The sequence below is a fragment of the Pholis gunnellus genome (assembly GCF_910591455.1).
Source record: "Pholis gunnellus genome assembly, chromosome: 14".
Lineage (NCBI taxonomy): Eukaryota > Metazoa > Chordata > Actinopteri > Perciformes > Pholidae > Pholis > Pholis gunnellus.
In genome coordinates, this window is record NC_136541.1 from 22,942,921 (window position 1) to 22,956,254 (window position 13,334).

At 42.0% G+C, this 13,334-nt stretch overlaps 1 protein-coding gene across 1 annotated transcript in view; it reads left to right on the forward strand.

Moving 5' to 3' along the window:
* The window catches only part of astn1 (astrotactin 1), a gene marked incomplete at both ends in the record, with an annotated part of 365,883 nt that overhangs the window by 59,917 nt on the left and 292,632 nt on the right, over positions 1-13,334 (forward strand). Inside the window, one exon of the mRNA XM_079173654.1 lies at positions 610-791. Within this exon, the coding sequence (XP_079029780.1) occupies positions 610-791 (182 nt within the window). The remainder of the gene's footprint in view (positions 1-609; positions 792-13,334) is intronic.

The window sequence follows — 13,334 nt, forward strand, 5'->3', positions numbered from 1 at the left end:
CACAGGACTTTCACCCAGGAGACTGTTCGTGTCCCGTGTGCACCGAGAATTAAGGTTGCCTCAACATTTCCAAGTGTTGTTACGTGTGTTTCAAATGGTTTCAAACTGTTTACAACTGCAACCGTCATCCATAAATATAATATATAATAAATATTACAATAGTTTGAATCAAAGTTCACTATCGATATTGTGACAATATTAAATGGTTGACCTTTTTTTTTTTATATTGACATAGTCAGTAATGTGGATATGATGGTAAATCACAGAACAGTCTGGCAAGTTCAGAAAATGACATCACTTTACTGTAATGCAGCCTTTAAAACCAAGAAAAGACACATATGCCATATCACGATATCCAAAATCTAACATATAGGCTCATTTCATGATGTTGATATAATATGGATATATTGTCCAGTCCTAGCACACACTCTGTTGTATCACATTCAAATGTTGAATCACATCTATTGACATTTAACCATCACCATGACCTGTCTGTTTTCTGGTAACTTGCTGAAATTCCAGTGGTCATGATGTTCGGTACTAATCTGTGGCGCATCAGTGAATGGCCTCTCATCCTGTCCCCTTTGTCCCGTCTGTTGTCTCCTGCAGAGATCTCTGGGAACTCCGAGGACATCCCTCTGGTGCGCTGGAGGCAGCAGTGGCTGGAGAACGGCACCCTGCTCTTCCACATCCACCACCAGGACGGCAGCCTGAGCCTCCCGGAGCCCACCCAGGACCCGGCCAACGACTCAGCGAAGGAGGAGCTCCGCATCCTGCACATCTCTGTCATGGTAAAACTCTCTGTTCCCAAAAGCAGCTGGAAATAGAAAACGGTTCTTGAAGTCTCATATCACTAGATCTTTTCTCTTGACGTGCAGTCAAAAGAACTTTTTAATTGGCCAAATTCTTTCATTTGCTAAATTAAAAGGATGAAGAAAAGAAATGGCTTTTTTCCTCCCCCTTTCTTGCTGTTTCATTAAGATGGATTTAAATATATAAAGTTATTTTAGTGTTGTCAGATGAATCATCTTTGAGATAACATACCATGTCCCCTTCCTGTGTGTTCTGAAATAAATCAAAGGTTTTAGCCCACGCCTGTCACCATGGCTGCGAAAAGGCCAAACGTGTCCTCCAAAAAGATGGTCCGACACTTGACTGCTGATTGTAAATTAACTGCAAAGGAACAACGTAAGAGCTGTGTACAAAGACACAAAACGACAAACGTGTGTTGCATGTGCAACATTCACCAACCCTGTGCCTCTTCTGTAACTGTAACTGTACTAAAAGTTAGTATTTCTCTTTGGAACACGCAATTCTTAAAAGTTGTACATTTCAGTCTCAGAATGCAGATTTTGGCATGCCCGCACTGTATCAAACCTTATCTGCTCCGTCGGGCAGAGTAGGAAATGAATCCTTAGATCTCGCAGCTCTGCCCTCGCTCGCCTGAGGAAATGTATATTTATTAGATCTTAGATATGCCACACCTACTCCCAGTGCCCTTTTTTTCCCAGCCCAAAGACATTACAACCACGTTTTGATGGATGATGCGTGTTTTTCAGACATTGAAAGCATATTATAGCTGCACAGGCAAATGATTAGTCAGCTTGGGTAGACGTTTGCCGGGAGCCACATCTGCCGAGAGGAGTGAGGGCGCCGCACTGACGTTGCAGACCTTGAAACAAATGACCGTCCTTGACCGCTCCTCTGCGTATTAGCCATCGAGACGATCCACTGGACGCACACTCTAGCGTTGACTTTCTGCTTCTCCCCTCTCTATCTGCATTTCACGTCCCATCTTGGGGTCCCCCGCTCCGTTAATTCCTCTCCCTGAAAGAGCTGCAGCGCTGCCACGGGTGGTGATTTGCATGAAGGTGTGGGCAGGGAAGGATTAGCATGCAGATCCGAGCAGACCGTGACAACAGATGGAAGCGACGTTGCCGCTGCGCTGCCCAGGCCCCCCCTCTGGAGCTTGCCACCCTGCTGGAGGCCTCCGACCTATAAATCCAAAGCCGTGTCACTTGTTCAACTCCTCATGGATGAAAAAAGAGGGGTCCCGTGACGGCTGCTTTATGGGCTCCAGCGTGCAGCTGTCACTGGGCCGCTTTCCGTTGCCTGTCTTGGGAGAGTACAGGACAGCGGTAGTCAGCACAGGTAGACACTTCGGACGCTTCGGGATGCAGCTGCGAATGTCTGAATTGCTTGGTGTCAGCAGCATCTTACCAAACCTTTCTGGCGTATGCTTATGCAACAAACAGCAGGGAGGAAACAGGGTGAAAGTCTGAGTTATTCCTGTTTAGTTCACCTTGTCTTCAAGCAATGTTAACATTGTACCCATCAAGGTAATTGCTGAGACATCACTCCAACAGGACAAACTTTATTTATTTATTTCGATCATTATTTGAGAGTGAAGAGAGAGCCCTTCCAATTGATTCAGGTTGCCACCTCAGATTTACACCCGTGTGACCTTTTTGCCTGCCCTAAACAATAAACAGTTCTCAAAACATATTTGCTGATTAATCGTTGATTTAAGTTATTACAAGGAACTTTGATTTTGTGTTGATTGTGGCGGTTCCTGTGCACGAAAGTGGTCGTGTTTCTAAGCACCAGAGTCCTTTGGGGAAATTTTTCTGCAGCTGGCTTCTGAGCCTCCCTTCCCTCCAGCGGGTCCAACAATACGGCCCAGACCTCCAGCAGCGTGGTGTCGGTGTAGTTGACGGTCAGCGAGGTGAAGCTCTGCTCCTGGCCGGAGGAGGAGACGCTTCTGCCGGGCACAGAGCAGAAGAGTGTGAAGCTCGGCATGGGGAAGCAGAAGCTCTTCCCCATGCCGGAGCTCCGACTGCAGCAAAGCCGGATCCGGGTCTGCCCGTGGCGGTCCGGCGGCACCTCGTTGGAGTCTGAGCAGAAGGAGTTCCTGGTGAACCTGCAGATGACGAGTCTTCTTCCACTAATGGTCTTGTTTACTTGTGTAGGTCAAATCAGAAAACCAGTTCAAAGTTCAATGACACCATATACAGTACAAGCCTCTAAATTCCACTATCAGCATGCCAAAAGTCGCTAAAATGAAATCCTGCCTTTCTGTTAACATTTACGTTGCCTCGTTTTCTTTTCATCAGCTACATGGAACGGGCTTGAAATGGTCCCAGGTCTGCACACCTCAGCCAGAAAGCAGAACGTTTAATCTGCCGCGGTTCATTGCCTGGCAACCGCGCCCACCACGAGACTGCTTATGTCTAATGGATGAGTTTGGACAAGCCAGACTTATCATTGGCCTACTCCTAAAGGGGAATCGGGTTCAATGAACTGCACCAAAGTCGGGGTCCGAGGCCAGGAAAGCGTCTGGTCCTCCAGCCAGAATACAGTCTTACCTGAGGACTACAATTAGTTTTCACCGGTCCTTTCAAATGCAATATTGAAGCCAATTTGAACCGAGAAGTGAGTCATTTTCAACAGTTGTACTCTTTTTATTTTTGAAGTGCACTGTTCTAAAGTTGGACTTTTCCCTCATGCAGGGTTCAAAGCTTCCCCCCGTGCGTTCACATCAAACAAGGTGACCACAATGTCCTACACCGGCCGCGGCTGGTCATCCATAATAGATGACTAACCTTGCCTATGCTGGCAGTTCAAACACACATCCTCGGTTTCAGCCACAACCCTACAGGCAGAGACGGCTACAAAGTAGAAACCTCAACTCTCCGGCCAAAGGAAGACAAATATAAAGTACATTTTCAACAGCATCAGGTATTCGACGAGGCTCCATCAGTCCATCCATCGAGACTCTTAAGCTTTAGTGTATCATTGTGATGCACAAATCTCCCCTTTTTCATTTCCAACATTTTTAACGGCTGCTTTTATTTTGCCACGGGGGCCTTAACGGATCAATCGATCATCCCATTCAGTACGGAGGCATCCAGACCCAACCAAGTCAGTTACATCATATGAAAGACTAATAGGGTTTTTTAAGCTCAGGGGTTAGATTTCGTTTTTTTGATGCATCTAGAGCCCATGAAGCAACTTTTTAAATGTCTGCAAGCACCAAAACAAAGACATCTAATGACAAGAAAAGTTAACAAATGAAGATACATTTTTTTTTATTTCAGCCGGAGACTACAGCAGTTACAGTGGCTGCATTCTCTGATTGTGCAGTTCACAATTCACACTGTGCTCATTTTCCAGTGATCTTTAAAACATGCCGACCCTTTACTGTGAGCTAGAGGCACAGGGAGTCACACACACACACACACACACAGCGACATAAAGCATTAGTTTACGGGGGAGAGATGGTCATTGTGACACAGGTTGGCTCGTGGGATATTGACATTCATGTGGTGACCCTCCTAAAACCCGCTTTGATAGCATTGATCGTATAAACCTTCAATCAATGCGGCCCTGACCACTTGTAAAGCAGCCGTCCCCGGCTGGATCCTCCAGAGCCGCTCTCGGAGCGTCACAACATGCCGTGTTTTTGAAAAGCCTGCCGAGCGAGACCAACCGATCCATGGCTTCCCTTTGGGCGGTGAGGAGGACACGTGGCCCGAGTGCCCGGCCTGTTTGTAGTGCTGCTGGATTTTTGTGACGCAGACAACAGAGCAGCATGGCTCGTTTCTCGACGAAAACAAAACAAGAAAAAACAGACTGCACAGTATTTCTATATCGATGATAAATGACGTTTATATGTTGAGTGAAAGTTGCTCGTAGTTAGATTTGGGACCCGATGGGACCTTTTTATTTATGTGTATATATAAAATCTATCACGTATTTTTATGTATGTATGTTTGGCATTGGGGGGGGGGGGGCAAATCATTTCACCGATCCCAGCAGCTTCAACGAGAGAGAGGAAGTTCTGACGGCACTCAGCGACTTTTGGTTGTGTAGTCTTTGTAGTTACGCATATTCAACAGTTTTACAACAAACTGAACATTTCTCTACGTTTCTTTACTGGAATCAATAAAGAATCCAATCGATAAGAGGAATTGATAATGTAATCAGTTTCTATAAAATATTATAAATTACCAAAATATGTGGAATTCATGGCACCATTCAAACAGGGTGAAAAAACAACAACATGTATCTCTTGCCCTTGACTAATTTCCATATTTTTTATGGTGGTCCACCAGAAGGGGAATTAGTTTGCTAACATGTTCATCATGAGAACTATGTAAGGTGATAATAAGTGATAATATGACTGATAGCAGCCCCCAGGTTACCAAGTAATGTAGCTTTAAACTTTCACCAGGAGTGTAAGTACACAGTATGAATGCACAAAGTATTCGGAACTTGGATGCTCCTTTTCCCTTTTTTTTTTTTCCACCATATCAAATATTGAAGCTTCCTCGTATGCCGAGTTAAATAAAGTGCACCACAACACTCCACACAATCCACGGTAACTAAAACATAGCTAAATTAGATTAGGTTCAGAGCAGTGTCAGAAAACAGGAAACTACAAAACTACAAAAACCATAATGTCTGTGCTACCGGATCATTTCTCGATGAACGCGTTTCTTCCTCTTCCGTCTGTGTTTTTAGCATCAAATTATTTCCTGCCTGTGTGTTTGGATCTTAGCGAGGGTCGATGGATAAAGCAGTCAGCATGTTTTTAATAAATGAGACTTAAACTGGAGCAGAAATGTTTACGTGCTACGTCCTAGTTTATTGTCCCTTTGCAAATGTATAGGGCATCGCACTGGCTTCATACTGAGCCAAGAGGAAACCTTTTAGCTTCAATGTACCGTCTTTGACAGACAACCCTGATTGAAAGAAAGGACAGGAAAAAAGCAAATCACAAAGGTCGCCTTTCACCGTATTTTGTCTTTTCATGTTTCTAGCTGCTGTAATAACTTCATGAATATATTTTATAGCTTCATGGCCACAAACAAAGTCACATCTTTCTGTTGTTGCCTTCTGTCACAAAGTCGGCCTCAGTCTGGCTTTTACAGTTTTACATATCATAATTGACACTCCTTGTAAAACAACATACAAGCCACATGTTTTTTTTTCACATTTTCAGTAATGAATAAGAAAGTTAACGATGGTGTGAAAGAAATGCAAGACATTCGGTTCCTTGGGACGAGACGTTCGGTCTTATCTGAACCCGAGGGCTCAATAGCCGTCACCATTCGCTACACCAGCAGCTATATCGTAAGCTTGTATGCAGAATACCTGAGCCGTTATTGCCGTTGCATTCCACTGCATATTTCTAATTTTCCGAGCATTTGAAGAAACAGTGAAATTGCCACCTCTCCTTCACTGCCACCAAATGAATTAGTCACACCTGAGAGAGGGCAGAAATTAGTTTGGGATTTGTGCAGATGATACTTTGGGAATGAAATTCGCTTGAATCGGCTAAACATTCGTGGCAGAGTATTAATATATATACACATGCCTTATGCAGAAGTAAAGAATACAGCATATTATATTGAATGACGGAGGAGTTTTAATTCAACATTAATAAGACAATGACTAAACATAATTGGTATTCATGATGTATAATTTGAAAATGAATGTAAATCACACGTGGCTGCAGACTATCACGGCACAGAATGCAATATTGAAGACAATTTAAGGAGTTGAGTAGAATTCTGAATAAGCAAAGAACATACGAACATGATGAGAATGTTAGACAAGCTTATTGCTACATGTATCAGATACCACTCGTTCCAATTGTAAAACAAACAGGGAGCCAATGGAGAGAGACGGATTCTAAGGATTGAGGTGACGTGGTGTGTCCGTTAAAACCAGTGAGAAGCTGAGCTGCTGCATTCTGAACTAGTAGTTCAAATTTGTTCTGCAAATCCTCTAAAAACTGAAATTTCAACTACAGCTAAAGACAGACTTTGTCGTGAAGTATCGTTGGACCATTGATGTTAAACAGCCACGGTTACTGACCCTTCTATCGGCTTGGCTCAGTCAGAAATCATGTTCACCATCCAGCTGCTGGGAGAAAGTTTCATGTTACGATTAGTCACATTTACTCACATGATGTCATTTCCTTCTTCCGAAATAGGTGAAAGTAACGTTAGCGAGTTCTCGTTAGCGAGTTCTCGTTAGCGAGTTAACTCAGCTAACTATTAGCCACTTTCAAACAATCACACAAGTAATAACTTTCTTGCTGTGATGTCATATTGTTACCGTACGCATTAATGCGGCCACTTGTCACAGTCGCACAAGTGGGATCAATATTAAACTATCATATCAATAAATTAGGTCTCTATTGATAACTGCGTCACAAAATGGCAGGCAACTAATGCAAACATATGCTTTGTGGCAGAAATAATCCTGCTGTGTCAGTAACACTGTCGGCAACATTTGGGATTCATGCACGTACAAAACTAAACAAAATATCTTATCGTTCTTATTAGACATTTTGACACATACATTTTTCACATTATACCATTTGAATTCAAAACAATGGGGATATGCAATAACATACATTTGTATGGTTGTTTTAATAACGACGCTTAGAATATGGTCACATTCATCCAAAGTTCACATGACGTGAGCGTAGGAAGTTAGTTTGCCTTCATTTGGTGTTGAGTCCCTCCAGTGGCACAAACTGAAACTTTCAAACATCAGAATGAACTATGTTCATGTTTTCATGTTTCGCATACTTGGTTGGTAGCAGCACTGATCTTTAACATTAATTCTGCAGCTCTGTGTTTTGGGAGCCCGGAGCCTCAGAGGCCTCGTGAACCTCAGTGATGATTTGTAACATAAGCTATTTTTGTTATCATTACATTTTTTTATTTATTTACTGATTTCAATTTTGGTAATTGTCGACACCTTCTCTTTTCCATCCTTTTCATTTATTCCAATCAAATCTTCAATTGTATTTTATTTCATTTTATTCTATTCTATTAATTAATTAAATTGTATTACTGGTATTAGTAGTATGATTAGTATTACATTATTTTGTACCTCAGTACCTTATTTAAATATGAAAAACCCTACTCTTTAATCGTTGATCTGTAACACTTGGTCAGTGTTTTTCATGTAGCAGTAACCTTCTCTCGGCCGGTGAAGGAGGGAGAAAGCAGCCGGGAGACGAACCTTTTCAGACAATATGCTGCCAAGCTGTTCTATTTGTGGACACAATATTCTGTTGATTGTTTTATTCATTACACCCGGGACACACACGGTGTCACTTCATCAGTGACTTCCAAGACCTTAATGACAGCGTAGCCAATAGCTGGCTCACCCCATGCATGCAAATGTTGCCAATGTTTTCCTTTTTGAACTAGGAAGGCAATGAGTGGCAGCTATATGTACCTTTCCTAGTATGTGACATTACAGCTGTATTTGATGCAGAATGTGCTTTTATGCAACGTGATCTCACCAATGTTGGATATTAGCAAAACTTCCAACTTTGGTGCCCCCCAGAGGAAGTATACAGAAAGACGAGGGATGCATCGATACCGTGTTCATGTACTCATGTCATAGACTGTATATAAGAAGTGGACGTAGTCGTCGTGACGTCACTTGTTGGTTTGTGGACTCATGTTTTGAATGCTCGAGTTCGCCGTCTTGGCCGCTCTGGCTGTGGCGCACTTAAGGTGGGCTGATCTTTAAGGTGGACTGATCTTTAAGGCGGACCAGCCGGTCCTCTGAGTTATTCTCCTTTTTATTACTTTTAATATCTATTTTCATTATTTCACCGATAACACGATGAAACAATTATTTTTTTACTTTCGAGAACCCTGCTCTGTATCAGGAAAACAAACTTTGAATAATAGAATGTAAGCAACAAATGTATTGTTAGAACTGTGATGGTATTGTTAAGTACTCATATTGGTACTCGGTGTTGGCAAGTACTCAAATGTAAGTACCTGTACTTTGGTTTGACAAAAAGTGGTATTTGCGCATCCCGAATGATAACTAACAAAAGTACAGACATCTTCCCTTTCCACCCACTACAGATCCAACCAGGGCACACTAATGTAGACAATATAGCTCTGGAAACACATTTAAAGGTCTCTGTAGATCTCCGCAAATACGATCGTTATGAATAAGACAACCGACAGGCAGACATCACCTTTCCTCCGGGACGTGTGAACGTCTCTGAACGACAGCGGTGCATCCTCTCTTTAGTGCTGCAGTAGAGGCTTGTTCCAGCTTCCAGGTACATGACGACACATAGACTAGACATAGGGAATAAAGCTATTTTAACTGGGCTGTTTCATTTTTCTACACGCAAAAATGTATGCCATCAGCATCGCGTGAAAGCTGCTAATGTATAATATGATGACAAACGTCTCCGTAGCGTGGCGTTAGTCTCTGATGGTGCACTACATTAAGAAAAACTGATTGTGTAATGTCTTTTCAGCTCTTTAGAGCACCCGACTCGAGTGACTTCATTTAATTCCAAGAGAATAAATGTTTACATGACAAATGTGCGGTTTTTACATTAATGCCTTCCCACACCACACACACACACACACACACACACTTGAACACCATCATGGCTTCATGCTATATTAGCTCTTATGAAACACACCAAATTGAATCAAATGATTCAAACCATTTGTGCCATTAATACTCATTTCCAGTCCTCGTGTGACGTGTGGGGAAATGGTGGTTTTGACTTTCACATCTGTTCAAAGTCAAAATCCGCTCTGGATCAAAAGGTCTGTTGTTTCATTTCATTGCAGGTATTGAATACTATACTTTGGCGGCATTAACCCTGGCTTCAGGAGTTTTTCAATTGCGTGAGAGGACTCAGTGTATAACATCTGTCTATTTCCATCATTAATATTGTAACTTGATATTGAATCCGCTCACCGGCCCTTCGGCTACACAATGAAGTTTATTGCATTGAAAGCAAGAAACTTCTTTTTGCTCTCTCGTAGCTGTCAGACGGTCTCGATCTTTCCGCCCTCCTGCGTCTTCATGCCTCGCATCCAGAGACTAAGTGACAGATTGATAGCTCAGCTCTAATACCATGCCGGTCTCTGTCAGACTGAGAAAGGCCACGTCTTCTCTCTTCCATTCAGGACTTACATGACAGGAGTGTAAGTCATGAGGAGCACTCGTGCCATTATAACATCATCCTCATCCGTTAGTAAGTGGATTACAGGGCTGGAGCGCCGGCATGCTTGGATGTGTGGTTGGGCTTTATTGGCTCTAGAGGAGGACGCAGCCCACTTAGTCCTCACTTTGATTCCATGTAATGCCTGACGTTAAACAGCTTTTTTCCATTTGGTCTATATTAGCCCCCTCTACGCATGGGCGCTAATGCAGCTTGATGGGTTTTAATTCCATTTGTCACTGAGGTAGATTTGATTGAGGGCCATTTGAAGTACTTGACCTTTGACTTGTTTCCTCAGGGATGAATGAAACAATGGCACGGCTTAATATTACATACACAGTTTTAATAGTTACATATGCTCAGTTATGACATTTCTAAATTCCTTTACTCTTCTTTTAGATTAGGAATGACAACATCTACTTTAGACTACTTCTCTAACAACAGAGAAAAGTGGAATATAAATGTTTTATATATTAAAGAGTGACTTATGAATCTAAGCCGAGAAATGTGTCATAACTGACCCTTTGCTAATCCAAGCTGTCAGAGTTACCTTGGAGCTCACACGGTCACTAACTGCCGTCTATTTAGAGATATTATCTCATTTTTGGGAAAACTGAAAAAGAAGCCTCCAATATGTTTAAAGAAACTATCAGGATGTCAAAAGAGAAACATCCAGAGATCACAGTGTAAACGTGAACCACCACATCACCTGGTGATCGAGATGAAAAAACAACACTGTTCCTGTAAAGCAGAGTGCGTCTATATGTTATAATCTTTACAAAGTTAGCTACACATGTTTTTACCAAGTTCCAGGCAGAAAATCTGAAAAGAATGCAGGAGAGCGTAATGGAGCAGAGCCAGATAGGTTGAACCCCGGCAAGAGCTGGTCGTTGTGACACTATGTCTGCCTTTGAGGGGCGGGGCTTGGCGTAAGGTCAAACAGCGACAGCAAATTAAAATGAAAAGGGAAATCATGCACTTTGTAGAAAAAACATGAAAGAGTAACTTAACACCTGGTTTTAGCTTCATTACGCCCAGTCACAAAAAAAGGAAACCCCCCCACCCCACACCTGCAACGCCCTCTTCTCGCTTTCCCCTCGACTGTCTACAACGGACGCTTTAATCAATACAACAGTCGACACAGGTGACATGGTGTTTCACTCAAGTGTGTCTGCGACCCACCTGCTGCATGCTTTCAATCTCTCCTCACACTACTGTTCAAAGGGGAGTTACATATACATCTAGGCATGTTAGCTGACATACAGTGACATTAATATCTGTACCTCCATCATTTGAGGAAGAAAGAAACAGGAGGATGTTGCCTGGATGGGAGTGATTGTGACCTTACTGTATACCTCAGGGGGAAAGTGGTCCCAGAATCAAGTGACTGTATGATTATGTGACTTTATTTCTATTTTATTTAGCATTATGTTAATCTTTCTTTCTTTTTTCTTTGCTATTTGGGGGTAGAACTCACCAGCAAGCTACACACATATTTGTGCAGTTGATGTTGCTAGCATGTGAGCAACATTAGCATTAATTTGTCGTGTCTCTGGCCGAACATCACATTTGAGTCGAATATTTGCCCCCCTTCTAGCTCTGTTTTGGTCCCCACCAACGCCTCAGGGAAATAGCTGCCCAATTGTTCACTATATTAACTAGCTAGCTAACTGTGTCCTGTCTGCCTTTTGGAGCTTGGCAGATAGCATACAGTCAATTTTATTTGAGCTTTTTTCGCTGAAAATAGCTGACTGTTGCTGAAAATGATCAAACAATGCACTTAAAGACAGTGAAACACTTGTGCACTTGACCCCTTCCAAACTACACAAAGTCATTTGACCTATTGTTAATACAAAAATATTGGTTAGTGCACTTTTAAGATGTGTTAAATGCACACGGTTATCTTGAGAAACTAGCAAGGGAACGCTAGATTTAAAAATAATATCCAACCAAAAGAAACCAGTAACTCTTTTCCAGCAAAAGTTGCTAGCAGCACTAGCTGCTTTCCTCCAAAGACACTCCCCCAAAATTACACAATGAACATATAAACATATCCTTATGAATGTAAACAACAAAAAAATACCAAATGCCATAACCAGATCCTGTGGTTGCAAATCAATATAATAACAAATATTATTTAGTTTAAATGTGGAAAATATGATGGCGTCATGAACTGTTGTATTTAGTGTGCAGTCACTGCTTTATTTAAATAAGGGACTTCATCAGTGACTTTGAAAGTGCTGAACATGTAATCATTCCTAACAAAATGACTCTGCTGTCCTTTCTGACCACAAGTGCACAAGTGGCCCATGTCACGGTGTCATTTGTTAATGTCCTTGGTTATGCAGATTAAGCAAACTACTTATGCAAATATGCCTCTCTTTTGCCTATTTAAATGAATATGAGCAAATGATGATGATTTTTATGTTTTCATGTAAACTACTGATTCAAATCCATTTTTCATTTCATCATTTTTGCTTATCTTTCCAAAACTGTGCTCGTTTGACTGAGCTGACACACAGTTTAGCTCAAATTGATTTCTTTCTTTTCTTTTTGAATCACTTTTCACGTATCCTCTTGTTATTCCACTGTTGTTCTGGCCAGACTACTGCTGGGCATCAATTTGTAACATTGTTATTTGGCCTTGTATCTCTCAAGTCAATTAAATAGGATCAAAAGGGAACGGAAGTGCAGCCCAGACAGGACAGACGGAAACATCTGTACACACCTGGCTGGAGGGAGCACTTATACAAATCTTTTCTTCTAATTTTAAACGGGCATATGATTTATCTCACTGAGAGGGAGGACTCATTAAAAAAAAAAAAATCCCTCTTGTGCTGTCACCTTGACATTTCCATAACTCTTTTTGACATTTTCCAAATTGCATAACGTATCTGATTTGGAGCCTCCAGCTGCGTAGCATCAGATTAGCCGCGAGGATGTGATTCATGTAACGTTACGGGTCCAACTTACAATCGTGTCTGCGTGTTATCTCTCCTTATCTTTCCTGCCTTTCTCTAAAAACATCCCTTTCAGTAACTTAAAAAATGCAAATAATAGGATTAGATTTTTTTTTTGGAATCGGTAGAATGAAACTGCCCAGAAATCTGCGATCATTGTCTTTATTCATGGCAGAGATATGGTCTGATATTCAAAGTGACAGTTGCTGTCTCTCTCCAGTGATTCCACGGGCTGTGTGTGTTTGACTGGCCTTGACTTTGATCCGTATCCCGCTCCTCGCCGACGTTTCTCTGACACCGTTCTCGCCTTCATCCGCTCCCTCTTTGACTCCCTCCCCTCCTGCTGTCTCATTTTC